This window comes from Epinephelus moara, chromosome 4 (genome assembly GCF_006386435.1).
Source record: "Epinephelus moara isolate mb chromosome 4, YSFRI_EMoa_1.0, whole genome shotgun sequence".
Taxonomy (NCBI): domain Eukaryota; kingdom Metazoa; phylum Chordata; class Actinopteri; order Perciformes; family Serranidae; genus Epinephelus; species Epinephelus moara.
This window is the reverse complement of record NC_065509.1, coordinates 36,083,412-36,105,771: the sequence shown is the minus strand read 5'-3', so window position 1 is coordinate 36,105,771 and position 22,360 is coordinate 36,083,412. Positions and strand designations below refer to the sequence as shown.

At 41.9% G+C, this 22,360-nt stretch overlaps 1 protein-coding gene across 11 annotated transcripts in view; it reads right to left on the bottom strand.

Annotated features, from left to right (window-relative positions):
• Positions 1-22,360, bottom strand: part of rapgef2b (Rap guanine nucleotide exchange factor 2b) — a 152,806-nt gene that overhangs the window by 35,434 nt on the left and 95,012 nt on the right. For 8 of the 11 annotated variants that reach the window (XM_050042457.1, XM_050042459.1, XM_050042464.1 and 5 more), the window contains one exon: positions 1,509-1,640. The exons of 1 other annotated variant lie outside the window; for it this stretch is intronic. In XM_050042457.1, the coding sequence (XP_049898414.1) occupies positions 1,509-1,640 (132 nt within the window). Of the gene's footprint in view, positions 1-1,508; positions 1,641-11,161; positions 11,839-22,360 lie in introns of those variants that run through there. 2 more of the 11 variants (XM_050042467.1, XM_050042468.1) reach the window with 2 other exon arrangements.

Here is a 22,360-nt window from a genome sequence, read left to right as displayed (position 1 = left end):
TCTACTGCTGTGGAGGGGTCAGCCACAAAATGTATTTTAGCTACCGAAAAAAAGTACAACCTTATCTACTCAGTATCAGTTTAAATGTGCGCTATATTGAGAGTATTTTAACTGCTTTACCTTAGTGTCAGACAGTGATTTCCAACTGGAAAATGAAGTCGTTGTATCACTCTTTTCAAAGCCAGACTCCATTGAGAAAAACAGTGATTTAATATTGCTCAACACAGGAGCTGCTGCTCTAACGCTGCCTTGATGGATTAGCACGTTTGTATTATTGTGTGACTTTGGCATTTAAAGAATTATTTTGGGTTCAGCAAAGTCACACAATAACACAAACTAACTAACTGATCGAAGCTGTGGTAGACCAGCAGCTCCTGTGTTCAGCAAGCTAAAATGACTGTTTTTCTCAATGGAGTCTGGTGACTTTGACGAGAGCTTAGTTGGGGAACTGAAGCCTTTAATGGCATTCCTGTCGAAATGGACTGTCTGACAAAAATATAAAGCAATGAAAATACTCTCTATATAGCATACACTTAAACTGATGTTAATTTTTTTGGCGCAATGTTTTAAGTGGCTAAAATATGTTTTGTTGTTGATCCCAATCCAGAGCAGTACTGTACATTGCTTAGCTTCTGTGTTGGGCTCCAGCCTGCTTCTTCAAACCAGAGGCATGCCGACTGACATCTACTGTATGTAATACACTGACTATGGATAAGTACCCCATGATAACCCACTTCAAAAAACCCAAACTATCCCTTTGACCTCAATTATTTTGAGTCAGATGAGCAGATTGATATGTCTCTTGTGTCTGTGTCCAGTAAACATGAAGCTCCAATCAGCAGCTGGTTAGCTTAGCTTTATGTTAGCACAAAGGTTGAAACGGCTCTATCCAAAAGTAACAAAATCTCCTAACAGCACCTTTAAAGCTGATTAATAAATACATTATTGTACAAAAACTGAAGCGTGAAAACAAAATGTAGTCATTCCAGTTTTCAGCAAGCTAAAGAGCTGCTGATAGTAGCTTCATGTCTACTGTACAGACCTGAGAGTGGTTTTGATCTTCTAAAATAACTCCATTCAAGGAAGATAATAGGGCAATATATCAATATTATATTGATATTGTGATATGAGACTAGATATCATCATAGATTGTGGTTCTTTTGTTTTCCTTTACCCACTTAGCCATTATATCCACGTTACTGATGATTATTTATTTAAAATCTCATTATATTAATATTCTGTGAAGCACCGACATTCAACCCTGCAGTATAGTCACAATATGGATTTTGAGGTATTTGGTTAAAAATGTTGCGATATTTGATTTTCTCCTTATCACCAAGCCCTGAAAGATAAGGAGTAAAGAAATAAAATTGGCCCAAGAACGATTATCCGTGCTAAACTGATCACCAACCTGTTCAGAGTTCGTCCAGTTACTAATCTATCACACCTACTGATCTATCCAGGGGAGTCCAGACTGGGGATCCAGCTCCAATGGGGGGCGTCCTTACCTGATAAATGTCTGACAGGCTGCTGCTTCCAGAGTCGCTGGTGATACTACATCCTGAGTGGCTGGAGGAGACGTGGGTCACCTGTGGGTGCAAGCCGTCGGCCAGGTGAAGTCTGCTGAAGTCTGCGGGGAGCTGCACATACACACACACACACACACACGACATACACACAGATGGTCAGTATCAGCCAGCTCAGCCGCCACCACTGGTCACTCGCGCTAACACTCGTGCTGGCTGCCGGCCAGGTGGCAACGCACTCGGCGGCCTGTTGTCCTTCAGTTTGTCTGAAGATACAGTTCTCCATTTTAGTCATTTTAAAGCTGACGCACAGTAAAGCTTGCACTTGTTTCTGATCAGCTGAACGGCGGCTGTTGTATGTTTTGCATGTGATTTATTCACGAACTACAAAAAATTAACTGCCCCTTAAATTTTAATTGGAAAGTTGTCTAAAACACTTCTCTTCTATTCATGAATACTACGGATTATCTTTGTCTTTATTCCACAGCTGCGATTATACAATGTTAACAGAACAAAATTAATTAGTCCCACTGCAAGAGCTCAACTTTACTCATAATTTATTATCAAAGCAAAGAAAAACGTTAATTAAATCATCCTACTTCTATAGAATCTGTCAAAAACATTTATTAAGTTTAACAAAGCATAAGACTGCGAATAAAAGTCTCCTTGTCTTTACCCTGCCTCTGTGTGTCAGTTATAGAGCACACTAAACCTCCTGTTTATCAGAAGGTCTAAAAGGGAGTCTCATTGTCTCAGAGACAAACTCACAGTTCATCAGACATACTGAACAGTGCTATAACACTTACGCAGCTCTTGATATCAGCAGTTAACTGCGCTGGAACTTCTTTTTTTACGAGCAGAATAAACCAACAAGAGGAGCTGCATACATCAAGGAAATACCCTAATTAAAGCACGCAACTCGCATAACCTAAATGAACACCAGGCGGTAATGGGGGGAAACCCCTCTGAGTAATTCATACTGTATAAAGTAACAGAAAGCCGGCGTTGTAATGAGTCATATTGTAAATGAGCCAACCCACTTCTCTATGGAGATGACCCTGAAATGTAAAATACATCAGAAACCCTCCTGCTGACGCTTTAAGACGCAGATGATTAAAACAAAAACAAGTTTGGCAATTAGTAGAGCAACAGTGTTTGTGGTTTATCTGAAGAGCACGCTGTAGTGGATCTAAATGTGTAGTATGAGAGCTGAAATGATACTTCTCAAGCAAGAATGCCAAATGTCAGATTTTTTTTTTTTCTTTATTAGATAGGACAGATGGTTGGCATGTGGGGGGGAGTGTTGATGACGTGCAGCAAAGGGCGGCGGGTCGGACTTGGACCTCGGACTACATGGGGTGCACACTCTACTGGGTGGGCTACTGTTGGTGGTAACTTCGCAAAGAAGCTCTAAGCGATATTCAGAGTGGATCTGATTCAGAGGTTATCTGCACACGGCTCTCAACATGGAGGTGGCTGAGACAGTGACGAGCAGCTAACAGTGCTAACAACGGCAACAGTGCTTTAAAAAAAAAAAAAAAAAAAATTAAATTGGGTTTTACAGGATTACACAACATTTGTGTCAGAGACAAATACAATCACAACGTCAATAGCGCTGATAGAGCTAACGATGTTAACTGGAGGGTAGGTGCTATGCTTCTGTGACGACGCCATCCCGATTTCAGCGGTAACCTTTGTATAAGCGCAGTGCAGAGCAGCAGCAACGAGCTAGCCAGTGGGATACACACACAGGGACTCACATGCACTGACATCCAACAACGACATCCATGTGCGGCTGGACCGTCTACCACAACGAGCAGAGAAGATCGGATTAAAACACACACATAGGGACTTTAATTTCATTTTTTGATTAGGACGCCACTACTCCACTTTATCTTAACACAGCAAATAAGTGTTTGCTGCTATACTAATGCACTGAATGTCACATAGAGCTTCTTTAAATATGAGGTTTTTCCATTTTTCTCTCTTTTTTATATAAATATAAACTGAATATTTGAGGGCTTGGTCTGTTAAACAGACAAAAGAAGGCTTCTAAGGGTGGCACGTTGGATATTTTCCACTATTTTCTGATATTTTATGGACAAAACAATTAACTGAGAAAATAACTGTCACATTAATCAATCAGTATACTACTGTATCATGCATCATTACTTTGGTTTCAATGTATCTATAGTTGGAAAAATGTGATTTTCTAATTAAATTAAAAGTACTTTATTCATCCCTCATTGGGGAAATTCAATTATTGAATTAAATCATACATATACTGATGGTTAATTCCTTTATTTATGTGGTGAGTGTAAAGTCTTCAGATGCTATGGTTTACATTAAATTTTATATATTATTTCAAATTTGCATAGTATACAGTGTTTTCCACCCAGACCCATCATATCAGACTAGAAAGCCACAGGGGTGAATTATGAATTTAATCAGCCAGCGTGAACTGGTTCATGGAGTCTATAGACATAAATATTTTATGGCCAAATGTTTTATTTACCAATATATATCTGATACTCAGCAGGGAGACCGCTTTAAACTCCACTTCTGGCTGTGGCACATCATCAATATTACATTTTTTTTACACCTAAAAGTCAAATGTGGCTGATTTAACTGGGTTGCTTCATTCATCACATGACATCAGAGCTGATTCTGAACATCTAGAGAGTGAGTTTAACAGTGTTTTTACATGCTGGGTGATTTCAGACGTGGACAGTAAACAAGATTTAGAGCTTTATTTATGTATTTTAAATGCTTCTTCTGGACAGTAACTTTCAACCCAGGATTCGTAAGTGCTAATAAATAAAGGCTAGATTATGAATTTCATAACAAAAAACTTACAGTCACTAGCCGGGCTTTTAGCTCCTCTTATCTGAGCTGTAAAAGGTATAATGGTCTCTGATGTACAGTAGTCTGGGTGTCAGCGTCGTCTGCTGCACAATGCACTTTGGGCTGTAAATAACGACACTGCCTCGGATAGTTTTTGGAAATCAGCCTCAACACTACGGAGTCTCACTTGGATGACAAATAGAATAGATGGGATAGAAAATCATTTTGGGAGATTACTTTGCAAGTAAATGGGCTTGAGCCGTCATTTGCTCTTCAGGCTACTCCGAGAAGACGTCACAGATTCTGAAGCACTTGTCAGGTTAATTTAAGAGTTTTGGAAATGGGAGAAAAAGTGTTTTTCTTATTGGCAGAATTATCACTGTGGAGTCGTGGAAACTAGTTTTGACTAAAGGACTTCTTAATATTCACGATCTGCCCATAATCAAACTGAAGAGCTCGGAGGTGTTTTGGCACTGAATTGATTTGGCAGAGGGTGTTGCGGGATATTTGGAGACCTTTCTGAGCTATTTGTGAGGAGAAAATTAGAAAATAAGACATATCTATTCACAAAGCACCTTTAAGTGTCAGTGACAAGAGACTGAGAGGCAGACTGTGCAGCTCCAGTGGCACTGAGGTGTGATGTGACTACACTGTGTCAAAGATTGCCATCACGTTTAATTATCTGGCTGGCTGCACTAACCAAAATGGTCGACCGGAGGGCCCAGTCAGTCACTAACCCCCCTCAGGCTGCTATTTCCCATCCCCTCGTCTGGTCGACTTCACTCTGAACGCCTGCAGCTGACTTCCACGTTATTATTACCGGCTGGGCATTATTGTGTTAGTGTGACGAATCTCTTTGTCTGTTTGAAAGTGCAGTGATAAAGCCTCATCGCATTTCCTTCTGATGACTTTTGGGAGCAAAAGAGATTATGGTGCAGTTTATCACTCTCGTGTAATACAAACCTCAGAGGTAGAGTAATGTTGGAGCGACGACTGTGACCATTTATATGTGTTAGTGGACATCTGTAATAGGAGTGTTGTGGCTTTCAGGCTTTAACTTTATTGGGAGACGGACTAATGCAGTGACTTATGGCCCACATGCTACATAAGGTTTTCTAATGATGTGTTCACATTGAATGCAAAGTGAATTTTCACCTTGCATTAATGCAGCCGCTGGAGTGTTTTATGGAGTTTATTCACAAATGGTGAATATTATCCCTGAGCAGCTATGCTAACAGTTGTGCTAACTAACTGGGGAAGGCAGCTAACGACTAACTTGGTTCATAGTGGAGCACAATGGATAGCAGGTATTTTACGTGAACACTGTAAACATGGAGGCTCTGTGCTCTAAACCAAGACAGCAGCACTCTTTTCTTTTTCATATTGTCCAGGGCAGGGCATTACCGCTACACTTCCTCCGTTATTCATCTTCCACAGTAACAGACAGACTTAATTTCAAAGCATTTTGCTAAGAAGAAATTCAACAAAACAGCTTACACAAGTCACAAATAAATAGTTCTGTGGCTTCGCTCTCTGACATCTAAGTCCTCTTTCTTTTTTGTTTTCACTCTGTACGGTACTGACGTTAAATGTTGAGCTATGGGTGCCAACAGACGCCAAAAATGGGTTTATCCTCCATTTCCGATCTGATTTACTGTACTATCAGGAGAATCTCGACCAGATTTTAACACTGACATGCTTGCGACTTAGTGTCATGCTAATTTCTCACGCAAGTTGAAAATTTTCAACCTGCGAATACATAAATGGCGCAAATTTGGCTTATTCTCCTCATCCATGTCACCCAGCTAAAACTCCCGTGCATTCACGTTTTCGCGTTGACTTTGTATGTAATCTCACCATAACTTAAGACGAAAGTACTACTTTCATTGTAAATAAGGTGCCGGAGTGCACAAAAACATCAAAATAGAGCTTGTTTATGAGAAAAAAGTACCAGGGGAGGATCCTCTGACTCCCCGACAAAAGGTCAGGGTGAAGTTCTGAATGTCATTTAATCCCAGAAACGCCCCTGCATACACCTGACTGTGTGGGACTGCTGCAAAGGGATTTGCCTTTTTGCAAAGATGAGTGAAGACTGCAAATGTTGCAATGTTAAAAACAGGCAATTCATTTATTATATTTTCTGATAAATATTATTAATGTTTGATTAACTGCCCACTGACATTTCGCAAAAGTGGCCCTCACAAGTTGAATATCCTTATCCTTATAGAATATAAGAGATTATACTATTATCAAAGAAATGCTGGAGATAACAACAGTACTGCCATATAGAAATCAAAGAAACCCTCAGTGTCAGTTAAATGCCTAAATTATTAACATATTCTAAACACTTTGGTCGCATAGTCAATGAATGGTTTTGCATTGAGGGTAAATTAATTGAATATTCTCATTATTGAGAGCACAAGACTGGTCATGGGGAGTTTGTCGATTCAGCCTCCCAACCAGCTGCTGGAGTGGTCTATATGTCAATAATAATATCCCTGCTGGTTTCCACAACCAGCTAGAAAGGTCCCACATCCCCCCAACAAAACCCCCATAAACTACAAGCCCCTCCCCCTTAAAAGAGGGAGAGATAAAGGGCGGGCAGGAAAGAGGGATAAAGGGAGAGGATAATAAACACTTAATCCTTTCTCTCCACTCATTTAGGTCAGCTGTCTGTCGGCCAATAAGCCAGTGTCCATTCAGTCTATAAGCATGTGGTCCATTGACCTGTTTGGCCTAATGGCATGCAAGAGACTGGGCCAAGATGGATGCCAGCACAACAGTAATGACACACGCTCATTAAGCTTTTCCAATCAGCAGCACGACGACACGGCAATACAGTGCGTTGTTAATCAATCTGTAGCGTCACTACAAGCAGCTATTGTTTAAACCTATTAGTGATATGCTCACCACCAACCATAGCATTAAATTGTGATTATTCTCCTACCTTCAGCCTCTCTGCACTCCTCTGCTGCGACTTCAGTGCTCCCTCGCGAACAAATAAAGTGAGCTCTGCAGAACTGCGCGCCCAAAATACGTACAATCAGCTGTCACAGGAGGATTAAGCATCGCTCTAATGCTCGAGCCACAACACTCAGCTCTGCCTACATGTGAGCAGATGTGGCGCTCCTTAAATTACACTGTAGACCTAATGACCCAGATTGCTGGGTGGAAGCCCTGAGTGGAAGCGCTGGCTTGCTCTCAATCTCTTTACCGCCTTTATATGCTGGGGGTGAATCTGTGCTACTGCACTGGATGTCCAACGTTGTGGGTGGCCAAGCTCAGAAATGAAACCATCCACGACACACAAAGCTTTAAGGAGTCTCAAAAACAGCCTCGTACTAGCCCTGAAAAGAGTCTAATTTAAATTGTTGGTTTAATAGGTTTAAATTATGGAGCAAAACACAACAACAAAAATGATTCTTCTCTCTGAATTCGAGCAGCTAAAAGCGCCCGAAGCTGCGCTGCTCCTTTCAACATTTCACATGTGGTTTTAACTCCTACTTGTTAAAAAATGGAGAGCTGCCAATGTTGGAAGTCTAAGAGACAAGCAGGCACATCCCAGAGTTTCCCCTGACCATGGTGGCGGCTTCTCGCTTTCCTGAGCCTCGCGGATCAAGAGATTAAAACCCTTTCGGCGGGGTGTCCGATTAAATGGGCCTGATATGCTCTCTGGGCTTTCCCCTCCCTAGTTACAGCTCCACCAGTCAGTACCACACAAGCCAGCAGTCAGAGGAGACGTGATGATTCCCTACGATGAGGGATACAGTCCACTATACTGCCATTACAATCACTGTTGTTCCAGGTGTCAATTACTGTAAAAAGTTAGCTTCTCCTGCCTAAAGTATGTCAGCTGTGTGCAACAAATCTCCTAAAAGTATGTTTGTTTGCACAGTTTCCATATTACCGCCACTTTTTACTGGATTATAAGGGATATTGGTGACAACATGTAAAACAAATAAAGAAAAACATGTTATATTAGTGCTACAGTTAAAGGGTTTTAGAGTTTAGTCCTCTGCTACAATTTCTATCTGAGTTATTATCCAAGCCCTGCAAGGCCGAAACATTTTGGCCTATGTGTTTAGCACACAGACAACAATCCCATAAAGCGTTCAAAGATAAGACGACAGCATTCATGGCCAAGCAATCACCAAAAGATAAAGCCATAAACGTCCATAAAACCTTATAAATCAACATGAACTGTACCGGGCTGCTGTACGTCAACGTGCGCCTGGTTGCAGTAAAGATAAAATGCAGCTATAAGAATGGAAATCACAGGTCTCCAGAGGACGGATAAGCAATCAGGGAATTACACACGGAGCAGTCAATGGTCATGAGCCCTACGACGGTGATGTCATTACCGTAATAAGATCTGGTGGCTGTGATTGACTCAACCTGTGGTGGGTTTCCTGCTGGGCTAAATGAGTATTTACATAAGCCTTCATTTGTATGCTAAAAACATAAGAAAACAAAAATCTAATGAAGTGGGCAGGAGGAAAAGATAAAGGGAAAGAGGTGAAATTAGGTGCTACTTGATGGCACACATGCTGTTTTGCCTTTAGTTGTTAAAAGTGGCAACCCTACCATGAATATTTAAGGATATTTTAAGTGTGTAGAGTGTGTGTAGAGTGGCTACTTCTGCTTGGTTCCTTGAAAACCATTTAAATCAATGTTAAAAGATCTTTTTAAATGCGGCTGTTACTCAAATGACAGCACATGTTGAAGACTATGGATTATTTCAGTCATACTTTGTTAGCGAGAAATGCTAACACTGCTAATCATTTTTTATTAAAGGATAAATATAACAAGGCTACAATGTGACGAAGACAACTTCTCATTTCTTGGTTAGAAGCAGAGAACAGCAGAGCGACTGTGGTAAACATTAACAATAAGAAAAAGCGAGTGAATCAATACCGCGGAAAGTGAGTATTAAAACTCTTTCAAATATTCAGAATCAATATGTATCAATAAATCACTATTTTGGATGACACTACAAGGTATATTAAGCGTACAAATTAGCACCCTGCTGTATGTAGAGCTGCAATGATTAATCTATTAATCAAATAGTTGTGAACTACTGAATTAATCGCCAACTAATTTGATAATCAATCATCTTCTTGAGGAATTTTTGTATGAAAAAGGTCAAAAATATCTGATTTTAGCTTCTTTAATGTGAATATTTTATAGTTTCTTTACGCATCTGTGACAGTTAACTGAATATCTTTGGGTTGTGGACAAAAGAAGACATTCAAGGACGTCATTTTAGGCTTTGGGAAACACTGATCAGCATTTTTTACCCTTTTACGACATCATATAAATCAAACAACTAATCCATCAATTGAGAAAGTAGTCGTTAGTTGCTGCCCTAACTGTATGTCGTCCCTATAACCTGGTTAAATCACAGAGCTGTAAGAGGAAACCTACTATCCACACTGGAGAGATGCCTTTGCCTATAAATAGAAAACATAATAGATGTTATAAAATATATTGCATTTTGAAAAAGAAATCCAAGTTTGCTTGCAAAAGAGATGTCTAAATATGTAACCATATAGTCTTAGATGTTTTAGAGATTCAAAGCCTCTTAGAGAGATACTCTCCAGGCCTTTAGTATTCTTTAAGGCCTCCCTGCACAAACTGTGAGGGAGGCGGATGAGATATGTCATCAACACTGACACATCTATGACTATTATAGGAATATTAAGGTGATTTTTCGTTGGGCATCTGTGCTCTGCGATCCAGGAACCGTCCATCAGCGTGATTTACAGCCCTGCCTCTGTGTGTCTATATATATGTGTGTGCGTGTGTGCCTGTGTGTGGTCCCGACGTGTGAGTGATGCCAGCGGCGCTGACAGCCGATCAATCCGTTTACCGTTCAAGTGCAGATCAGGCTCAGGCCTCCGAGTGTCTGCTGGAAGCTGCCGGCTGCCTCCAGCACCACGGACAGCGCCACCACCACCATCACCAGCAGGGTCAAACTAGTGCTTCAGCTGGTGATCATCACGAGGCAAAAACACCTAATACCCACTATCAGTGTCTGCTTTAAAGTAACATCTGCATCACATACACTACAACAGCACCAATAGAGGTTAAGAGGTGGGGTAAGTGAATTTAGGGCAGCAACATGACATCACCTCCCATCAAACCACCCTCATCTATTATTGCATGTGCACATTTTTTTCCCTCCAGCGCAAAAGACACCTGGAGTGATTAATTTCATGGGCACTTAATATGGAGCTACAATCAAATATTGTCATCTCAGTGCGTCGTAAAAACATAATGAGGGCAGAGACGGCGGTCGTTAAACACACACGCATGTGCACCGCTGGATGTGTGTGCGCCTTTCACCGTCACTGTTACACCTCTGCACGCGTCCATATGAATCATTACTGAGCTGCTTGTTATATTTGTTTGCAGTTTTAATACTAAGCTGTTGTTTTATGAGGACGCACGAGGCCTATGTGATCTAAAAAGTGCTTAAAATTCACGCGAGTGTGCGTGTGTCTGCGCGCGTGAGTGACAGCAAGCACATGGCGGCCGTTTCTAGTACAACACACTGACACACATCGGAGGCTCTACGGGGCGATAATCAGCCTCTGGTGCGCCCTGTTCGGGTTTCTGTCGCGTCCTTGGCCTGCCCTGCGTTCATTCATCTTGTCGAGGCTCGATAGAAATCCGATGCACGTCCATTATACGGCCGGTAATCATATCTAGTGGGTCATAAATGAGGGAGAGATGAAAAAAGAAAGATGGAGAGATGGAGAGAAGACGTTGCGCGTCGATAGGCTACTTACCGGAGTTTTATCTTGCTGGCTCGGGACTCCATTGCTGTCTGCTGCTGCTAATGGTTTCATAATGAAAAAATGTTCACCGGGCTAAAATCTAACATCCCGGAGCTGCTTTAAGCTTCAGCGCAGACCCCCATCTTCATCCAAGCCGCCTGCCCTCTCCCCTCCCTCGGCTGCGACCGTCTCTCTGGAAGGAGGCGGCGGCTTGACAGTTTTGGGAGTATCCGCTGTTCCTTGGCCTGATTAGACTCTCCAAACCAACACCAGCTTCTGCGTTTATTCCAGCCTCCCCGCTGCTCCCCACAGAAATATCTTAAAACCACAGAGGAGGAGGAGGAGGAGGAGGAGGAGAGGAAGAGGGGGGAAATATCCTTTTTATCCAAGCGAAGACGAGGCAGCTTTTTTCTCTCCGCGCACTTGACAATCACATCTCCAGCCGGAGAGCAGCGGCGCGCCGATAATAAAGCAGAAAACAGCCAAAAAAAAAGATGAGAAAAAATGGCTGACAACACTTTCACTCACGTTTGCTCCCTCCGCCTTCCCTCTCTCTCTCTATCTCTCCCCTCCCTCTCCTGAAAGTAAGGCTACACACACGAAAACACAGCGCACACACTGACGCCTTTATGCACCATTACATTATTTGAAGACCGAGACGCCTGCAGCCTCCGCCGTGGTACTGTACGTTAAAGCCAGTGGTTTGTTTGTAACGGGAACAGGGGGATGTGTGTATGTGTGTCAGGGGTGGAGGAGGGGAGGGAGGTGGTGGTGGTGGGGGTTGGGGAGGTGAGGAGGGGGGTAGCAAGGACCTCCTCCCCTGCCAGAAAGTGATGCTGTAAGAGCAGAGCCACGATGGCTGTGCCCCTCTGGAGGGCTTACAACACCCCCAGCGCAGAGAGAGAGACGGAAAGAGGAGAAGGGCGGATGAGAAAATGAAAGTGAGGAGGTGAGATGAGAGGGAGAGATGACACAAAGAGCAAAGAGCTGATACACAGTGGAGAGGTGGGAGGAAGATGCAAAAAAAAAAGAAAAGGTAGATGGATGCATGATAGAAGGATGAAGGGATGGAGGTGGAGGGAGGAGAGGAGCACAGTGCGGGTAATGCCATTATCACGCTCACTTCGGCACAAGACCGCGGCTGGAGCCGGTTGGCATGGCAACGGGATGAAGGAAAGCCATTTCCTGGGCGGGGAGACAGAGACGGAGACAGCAGCACTTCCTCCTGAGAGAGTGAGAGTGAGTAAAAGAGGTAGAGACGCTCAGAAAGAGGGGGACAGGGTGTAAGCATCAGGAGTCAGAGAGAGGGAGAGAGAGCAGTGTCCAAAATGGACCGACAGCAGCGACACACGCAGAGACTGGCAGCGATGATGTCACTCTGTCACTGTCACTCAGCTGGAATAGCCATGGCAACTGGGTGAGCACGAGCCCCCCGCACCCACCCAGCCATCCAACCCCCCTACACACCCTCCGGGGCTTTCAGTTGCTGTGGCGACGGAAGCAGCGAGACAAGGCGAAATGGAGGAAGGAGGGGAGACGTGTGTGTGTGTGTGTGTGTGTGTGTAAAAGAGACAGTAGAAGTGGTAATAGACTTCCACTTCACCTTCACTCAGCTGTAGTACAATGAGCAGCAGTGTCACCGACAAATAAACAACACGCATACACACATCTCTGTCTGCTTTGTGGGAGCAAGAGGAAAATAAGTGTGTGTATTCTGTGTGTGTGTGTGCTCAGGTGGCAAGCCATGCCTCTGGAGACTCTGGATATTGGACACATAGACGGTCCCATATACGAAGGTCTCCTGACAGACAGAAATATGAGGACGGCGCTTTGAATGACAAACAGACGTCACAGGGAACAAAGGAAGGAGTTTAAAGGCCAACCAAGACAATAAACAGCAGGCCGGCTGCACTTCATATCCACGTTGCCAAATAATCAGCGATTCAGTTCACCACCAACACACAGCAGACTTTATATTATCAAGCAGAGCTGTCATAATTTACACTTTATAGCACACTTCATCACACAGTGTCACACCTCAGAAAGTAGTTGTCATTTTGTTGTCACACCATTTTTTCTGAAAATTTTGATGGAGTCAATCATTTTCCTGCCGTCTTGTTCCATTGCTGTTATTTTCTTGTCATTTTGATGTTTGGAAAAATAAGAGACGGAAAAAGTCAATTCGTTTTAGCACAATACAACAGTGTAAAACTGTTGAAAAATGCTGCGCTGCTTTGAATATTAAGAAATGTGAGCGACTAAACCAGCATTTTAGACTGAAAATACTACAACTGCTACAACGACTATAATGATTTATCAAAAGTTTAAGTCATCATTGAGTGAAAATGCCCAAAACATCACTGATCTCGGCTGTTTTTCACCATATGTCATTAAATTGTATATTTTTAAAGGCACCTTATGCAGGAATTGTCAATCACCAGCGAAAATGAAAGCAAACCTCAGATTCACTCTCATTTTGGATCGAGCTTTGTCTGCTTGATGTTTCACCTTTCAATATATGTGTTTTTATGATGCTGTGTCTGCAATTTTGTAGCTTGTATTGCTTATAGTCTGGCACCTGGTTGCTACCTTGTTATAAAGTCCTGACCTCACCTGTGCGCTGTGCCCAGCAATGTCCCGACCACAGCAACATATGAAGAAAATAAGAAAACACAGTCAGAGGGCAGAGTCTCCGCAGAAAACTACACCACCACACAGTCCTAGTAGTGCATAAGTATTGATTGAGAGGGATTACTTTTAGTCTTTACATTGTTTTATGGAAAATTCTGCAGAGTATATCTGATTTAATTTCACTATTGTGTCTTGTATGCATAATATGCCCAGCCCAAACAGGCTTACAAGATACCATTAAAAAACAGAAAGACCAGAAACCAGAGCAGGGACATACATTTATATTAATATTAAGCAAATAAACCATTGTGATGTTTTTTAGAGCTTTAGAAACAAAGGTAGTCAACTGATAAATATTAAGATTAGACAACCATTCCATTCTGTCATCGTCGGTGCAGCAAAATGTTCCTGGGTTTTTAACAGACACTTGATTAAATGATGATTTTCTTCATAATAAGGACAATACAGAGGCAATGTGATTCATTCTCAACGTCTCCTAGTTGGTGTAAATGTTCTGTGTGTTATTTTATACCTTGGGTGGATTGAAAGGCGCCTTTTAAATAAAATGTATTATTATTTTTATCATTACACAACCTGTTTTACTCCTGGATGGTTTTAAATCTGCCAACTTCAACATCCAGAGGGAGGATTCCTGTTCTCAATTGTGCGACTTAAGACCTTCGACTGACTCCCTGATAAGTTTGCTATAACGTAAGGTCCAGTGCCATAATTGTGCTTGACTTGAATCTATGTTCATAAGTTTGATTTTAACAAGATATCTTTTAACCATTTTCCTTCAAAATCTAGTTAGTAACTTCCTTCTAAGTGTATTCACGCTGCATGATAAATTATTCCTACACAGCTCCCTCAAATACAGCATGAAGCTCTGTAGCCTTTATGATGGACTGTGGTTTGGGCAAAACAATGTATCTGAATATGTCATCTTGGGTTTAAGGAAGTTGCAGTAAGATTTTTTTTTTCATTTTTAGCCATTTTAAAAACTAAAAAATAACTCTAAAAATCAACTAATATTAAAAACAATATTATTTACAATCATCATGGTGCTAAATCTGCTTAAAATTGTGCAAAAATTGCACAAACACCGGCATAAAAACTCCCACAAATATAAAAACAGTCTCTAAATGTGATTAATGCACACTTGAAAACAACAACAGCTAATCCAATAAAACCAATAAAGCATTTGACACATGAATTATTATGTGTATGCGCTGCAGACCACTGAGGCTGCAGCTTTTTGTTATGGTGGATATAAAGAGCCTGGCTGCTCTGCCTCAGACAATGCCTAGAAAGCAGTCTACTGCTCGCTGGTTTTGGAGCTGCTCCAGTCAAAGTAACGGGGAGCTGAGTGGGAGGACGTGAGGGGGAGGGAGGCTGGAGACCCGGTATGACATCACCTCTCCTGCCCCGAGCCATGATGTAATGTATCACAACAACAAAAAAGCTCAGGTGCTTTGCTGTGCAGCCCGGTCATTAACATCTCCGACAATCGCCGGGGGGGAAGAGGACAGGGGCATCATTACATCACCGCGGCAACGGGGTCGTGTCTGGGGAATATCAGACCTTCCTGCCCCACCCCCCTCGTTTAAAGCTTTCTAGGAACAAACAAGCCAATTAATCATTTTTTTACTGACTAATCACAAGCTGGACGTAAAGGCAGAGCGGCAGGGGAGCATCGATCTTACAGGATTGTGACAGTGACGTGAAAAACGCCACTTGAGAATAACAGTAATGCACTCGGGCTCGATAGCAGTGAGTGCTAAATGCATGAGGTAGAGTGGGGGCGGTGCCTCAGCTGCCATTTGTAAACAGTCTGTGAACCCGGCGTGGCTGCAACTGTTCAATGCAATTGTAGGGTTGGCCATGTGATGGTGTTTTGCTTGCTGAGGCGTAGCATTAGAGCCATAAAAACCTCATTACGCTGCTGGATGACACACCAGTGCACCCACACATGACACAAACATACACACATTCACATACACACACACAGGCAAGTGTGATAACAGAAAAACTCATCATTACATGGCAACATCTGCCATCCACCTCCTTTAATTCCAGAACTCAGCTCGACAGTACAAGGCAGCAGGTCACATTTCAAGTATTTTGCTGATGAGGTTAGTCAAGTCAATCTGATTTACAGAGCAAACAACCAGCAGAGAATGATGAAATTCTTCCCCATTTTTTAATCATAACACAGCAGAGATAAAAACAATCCTTCAGCATGGCAAAGCACCCAAAAAACATACAACCAATGAACTTTGTCACATCTGGACCCCATGACTGAGGCTCAGTTCCTCACCAAAGATGATGCGTTTAGGGACTTGAATGTGTCTCGTATCCATCCCAGCTCAACATCAAGAGACTGGAGGTGGTGTTAAATGATGCAGTAGCAGAACACACATACACAGACCAGAGATATGCTTTATTTTCGATTAAACTTAAATTTTACAGTGTTGAGAACAGAGTTTTGCATGAGGGATTTCTAAATTCACACAGTATGACAGGGGCTGATATCACTGTGAGGAAAAAAGTGATTGAAATGACTGAGTGGTGTTTTTTTTTTTTTTTTTTTTACACCTTTAGAACTGATGTTCTTCTACTTTACAAAAAAAAAGTTACTGAAAAGGCCAAAACTTAAAATGTGCAAGTCTNTTTTTTTTTTTTTTTTTTTTTTTTTACACCTTTAGAACTGATGTTCTTCTACTTTACAAAAAAAAAGTTACTGAAAAGGCCAAAACTAAAAATGTGCAAGTCTATTTATAAATACCTGCAGACTTGTTCTCCCTGGAGATGCAAGTGCTTCAAAACTGGTCAAAAATATGAGGTTTCATTTAAAAAACAAAACAAAAAAACAACTAGATAATTTGCTAAAATAGCTTGGCACTGAAACAAGAGTAAATAGTTTGTTTGTTAGGGACTATTTTCAGCTGCGAATTAATACATATCTGCTGCATCAGTGAGTATCTACTAGTGCTGGGCATAGGAACTTGAGTCAATTTCAACCAAAATAACTCAGTACCAAGTAATATCGAAACTTCTCCTGCCAAATGACAGCTGCATTAGATCCTTTTTGAGCCAAGGATCTCGTCCTGACTCCCCACTGGATTGACAAACTTTCTACTGAGCCACTCTCGTCTCAGCAAATGCTCAGTTCAACGTCTTCGAGGTTAGCACGAGCTAACACAGCAGCAGCGGCTAACATACGACACCGAGCCATCAAACAACCCAAACAAACTCACACTGAAACAGCTCAACTCTGCTTTTAAACCCATTACTGACCTTTGGGTACCATTAGCTGTGTGATGCTAACAGTTAGCCCTGACACTGTGTGTATGCGGGTGGATTCTCACCAACTGTCCCTAGCGTGGAGCTCACACTCCTGCAGCAGCGGCTACAACCCAGAGGTGGCAGCTCAGCCTGCCGAGATGCTACCAAAGCCTTCGAAAGTATGGCTGCACTACACACCTCCATTCACATTATGGGTATTGAATGAACTCTGTTAGTATTGGTATTACTTGTATCACTCACAAATGATACCTAGCCCTGGTATCTGCAGCAGCAGGACTAGGAGTAGGAAACAAACTACAGTAAAGGAACGTGTCACCATGGTGTGGATGAATTATGTGTTTCAATAGAGCACAGATGAATAACATATATAGGCCTTGAAAACACAGACAATTCTTATTTGTAGGACCAATACATGTTTTGTTTTTTCATGGGATTTTTTTGCAGTAAGAATAGAAAAGGCTTCTCCTTAAAATGAAACACTTTACCCGAGATGATTTTCCGACCAAGAAGACCAGGATATCAAGAAAACCAGAAAAAATAGCACTTTATATTTGAGAGTCTGTAGGAACAACCAGCCAGAATCTTAACAAACAAAACTAAATCCTACATCAGCAGACAAAGAAGCTTCCTACATCGACTTCACTTGCAATGAAGGAGCGGGAAGTTTTTCAGCATCACGAAAACTTCCACAGAACACATGACTTCTCACAGACACTGGCTATTATGGGATCAAACTCAACATACTCTGATTTATTGATCTGTGTCTATCCTTGTTCACTGAATTTGTTTGTAAGCCAACAGAAGGCCTAACGTGGAGGAAACACAGCGCTCCTGACTGCCAGTGTTGTGCATTAATCCTTGAAGCCGGTCCCATTACGGCGGCTCTAAATAGCATTGTTAGAACGAGAAAGATGATCTAATAAAGAGACTACATTTTCATAGCCGCTACAGCCCAAGGGATTATTTCATTTATCAAGCTGTTGTCACCTGCACGCTGCTCTGAAAATAATTTGGCAGAAACACAGGCAGCCAGGCACGTTTAAAAGATTACACTTGTAGGTTCACAGGGGCGAAACATCTGTCGTGCCCCTGCACCTGCTACAAGGTGCATAAATCAAAAAAAAAAAAAAAAAAAAAAAAGTGAATGAAAAGAGAAGCTTCTGGAGAATAAGTGGCAAAGGAAGATTGTTGGCAAGTGAGAGTGAGGTTGATCAGTCACTAGAGGTTTCCGGATCGGGTTATAGACTAACTGGAAGGTGATGAACTGGAAGTCTTTAACTGTGTGTGGAAGAGTGAAGTTTCTTGCCCTATGTTCCTGTTTCTCTCCACATCAGAAAGAAACAGAGAAAGGAAATCAGCATGCGTCTCACATGATGATTGGCAGGTATAATTTTGACCATGTTCTCCATTTTAGTTCAGTGTGTTAGCATTCCTAAATTTAAAAATAAACACAGTTTGCACCCAAGACTGATGGAACTGGCTTTAGCTTTGCAGGCATTCAGTCAAACACCAATAATCTTCAAGTCAATAAAATTTTTGACCCAATGATGGACTAAAATGAAAATTTAAGAGATCACCACAGTTAGGGTTCATCGTGAGGGAGACACAAATATCTGCAGCAAACTTCTTCGCAATACACCCAATAACTGCTGAGACATTTCACTCAAAATCACAAATGTTAACGTCATGGTTGCAACAAGACGAAAAGTCAGGAGCTCACCAAAGTCAGTAGAATTTATCCTGTGGGGGATCATGAATATCTGTAGTAAATTTTGCAGCAATCCATCTGATAGTTGTGGGTATATTTCAGTCTGGGTGAATGCAGTGAATCAAAGGACAGCCCAACATTACCAGCCATAAAGCCATGACAGCTAAAAACACTTATTTATTCATTCAGGAGCCTATCCCAGCTGACACTGGTCAAGAGGCAGGGTACACCCTGGACAGGTCACCAGACTATCACAGGGCTGACACATAGAGACAGACAACCATTCACACTCACATTCACACCTACGGACAATTTAGAGTCACCAATTAACCTGCATGTCTTTGGACTGTGGGAGGAAGCTGGAGTACCTGGAGGAAACCCACGCTGACACAGGGAGAACATGCAAACTCCACACAGAAGGCCTCCCCCACCCTAGTTTTTTTTTAACTTGTTCGGTGAGTCAAGTGTGTCAGAAATCTACTTGCCTGATTTGAAATTTTTTACTCGCCCCTATGCAGATTCTTCTTTTATTAGTGGTTATCAAATAACAACTACAACCACCCAACTAAACTACGGTTTCCAGGATGCGCTTCAGCTCATACGCTTTATCCTTACCTGCCGCCATTTTCTCAGAAGCACCTTGTCTGTACTGTGCATGTGCAACTCTCTACAGAGATGAGAAACATGCAAGATGGCTCACTCGTTAGCTACTTCCATCACCAGCTCCAAAAAAAACAATGTGTTTCATTCTTTTTTACCACTTACCCAACTGGGCAAGTGAGTTGCTACATTTACTAGCGGCCCATTAAAACTAGCCGGATGTGGCATTTTACTTGCCCTGAACATTCCTTATTGTTGAACCCTGAGTGTTAATACATGATTTGCACTGCTGTTCAAAACCCCACACAGGATGAGATCCATCACACAACAGGCAGTTTCCCACAAACGGTGACCTCAATGAACCAGGATGTTATGCAGTGGCAACACATTTTTTAGAGCTGGAGACATCACAGAGTTTCAAATATCCACAAAGTGCTGGGTAGCTTTAAATACGACCAAAAGGGAAGAAGGCCACACCAAAACGTACATGACAAGTCTTGGTTACAAAACAACTTCAGTGATAATCACAAGCTGTCGATGTGTGAAAGGGAAGAGCCAGAGTGGAGAGTGAATATTTCCTCGATGACTCATTATGTCGGGATTTAAAACTGCTTCTGTTGTGTAATTTGATGGAAGGTGCGTCAGGTGAAATGAATCTCTGGGTGAGCGATAATGGCTCATGTGGATCTGATGTGTTAATTGATATCATGTTTTACAGCTTAACAGGTCATCACGTGCAACTTTATGTTAGGAAAGTACATCATGGCCAATATTATCTCCGAGTTACAGACATTTAAATACAATAATATCATGTGAAGTCTCTTCTTTCAAACTGGACTGAAACCACAGATCCACTATGATTGCAGTGTTTCATGTTCCAGTCTTTCTCAGCTTTAAAATGCATCCAGGGGACCGTGCACCCAACATGAAGCGAGACAAATTTTATTTTTAGACTCATACAAAACATAATTTAACCCCTTACCTAACCAGACAAGCAGAACAGGAATCATTAACACTATCTCCAGTATCTCCTGCAGCATTGTCTAACACCAGCTCAGTATCGAACAGATCAAACAGCTCTGCTACGAGAGATTTTGATCACATTTAAGTGACACAAACAACAACGACAGCGAAAACAATGCGCTTTGTTATCCTCGCCATGCAGGCTCATTACCACTGAAATAAATGTCATCCGTCAACCCTTTTGAAAATACTCAACTTTAGGAGAAAAAAAAAGGTCTTTGAATGTCAAAACTGACATGAAAAGCAAATCAAATGTCAGTAAGCGTGTTCTATAACACCGAGTGAAAAATGAACCACAGCCGGTTGTAAATGAATAGCTTGTTTTCCCTCTTTCGCACGAGGCCCACATTTCAGCTGCGTTATGGAGTACGAACGCTCCCGAAAATATCTGCTCTATTTCCATCAAAGTCGGATATTTGGCTATTAATAACTATAAACACAGATTAAACTTTCTGTGTCTGAGCTGGGAGAGCGAGGCACAACTCAACACAACAAAGAAAGATGCAACTGAAAATAAAAATAACATTTTTACACTGCGACTGAGTTAAAAATAGCGTAAAAGCTCTCAAGCTGAAACAATTAGTCAATGGCCAAAAAAACTAATCACAGAGTATTTCTAATGACTCTAAATTTTCAGTCACTTTTCAAGCACAGAATGCCAATCATACATTGCCTCCAGCTTCACAAATCAGAGTAAACTGAATCACTTTTATAGAAAAAACAAGCAATCTGAATGTGTACGCTTGTGTTTTGGAAAATGTGGTATTATTTTATAGCATTTTATGAACCAAATGATTGACTTTTATTGTGACACATTAATTTAAAATGAAATAATTGTAAGCAGCAGCTCTAAAAAGCTCCTCTGAATACTTTCAAACACCCAAAGATGAAGGAATGCAGGAGGCAAGAAAGCTACCAAAAAAAAAGAAGTGTACAATGAAGCGTTTCTTCTCTCACCGCTGCAGTTCCTACACAATGTCTATTCACAACTGAGGCTTTTGTATCTGCACAGCTGAAGCAGAGCAGGTTGTCACAAAGGACAGCTCTAAAAATAGGAGCTCAGCTTTTCTGCGGCCGAGAGTGGCAGGTTTGTTCTCTCCGCTCTCCCATTTCTCAGCAGGTCTGACTGCTCAACACCTTGAGCTCTGATCTTTTTCAACCTCTTCCTCGACATCCATTTCTGCTCGGACACTGCAGACGACTCTGTCAGGAAATGTGATATGTGTGCTGTTTCTAGACTGACTGGGGGGGGGATGGTGATACTATGTTTGCACGCAGCACAAATGGCAGATTCGTCTTTAAATAGCTGCGTTGGATGAATGTCTTTCAAAGCCATCATAATCAAACACTTAGCACATTAACGGCACCATCGTAGATCATCAAGACCCAACAGAACCACACCCACACAGCAGGGATAATAATAATCCATAGAGCCGAAAGACAGTCAATACCATTATCAAGCACATCAGCACAGAGGCACAGCGTTTGAGATATGACGCACCTCAATCAGCTAAACTGTTGCCATTATCTCAGTTTACAGGCCCATAAGCTGCGCCGGAGTGATGCTTATCGTCTCTGTGTCATCACCCGGCGACGTGATGAAGTCCATTCCCAACCAGGCATGCTCATTTTTCAGATCAAAAGCAGGATAACATGTATGGAAGCAGAAGATGGAGGCTTTATGTTATCAGGGCTAAAAGAATTCAATTCATGTTGCTGTTGATGTCCTGGTAATGCAATTGGAGTGTGGTACAGGCTTCCCTCTTCGTCTTTTATCAGCCTCCACGCCGGCAAATGGAAGGTATTTATTAAGGGAGTCTACCAGAAGCTACAGATACGACAAATGGGGAACAGACGCAGATAAAAACGACCAGCAGAAGCACTAACACAGACAGCTAGAAGACGCAGGACACACACTCACTCACTCACACACACTCACATAT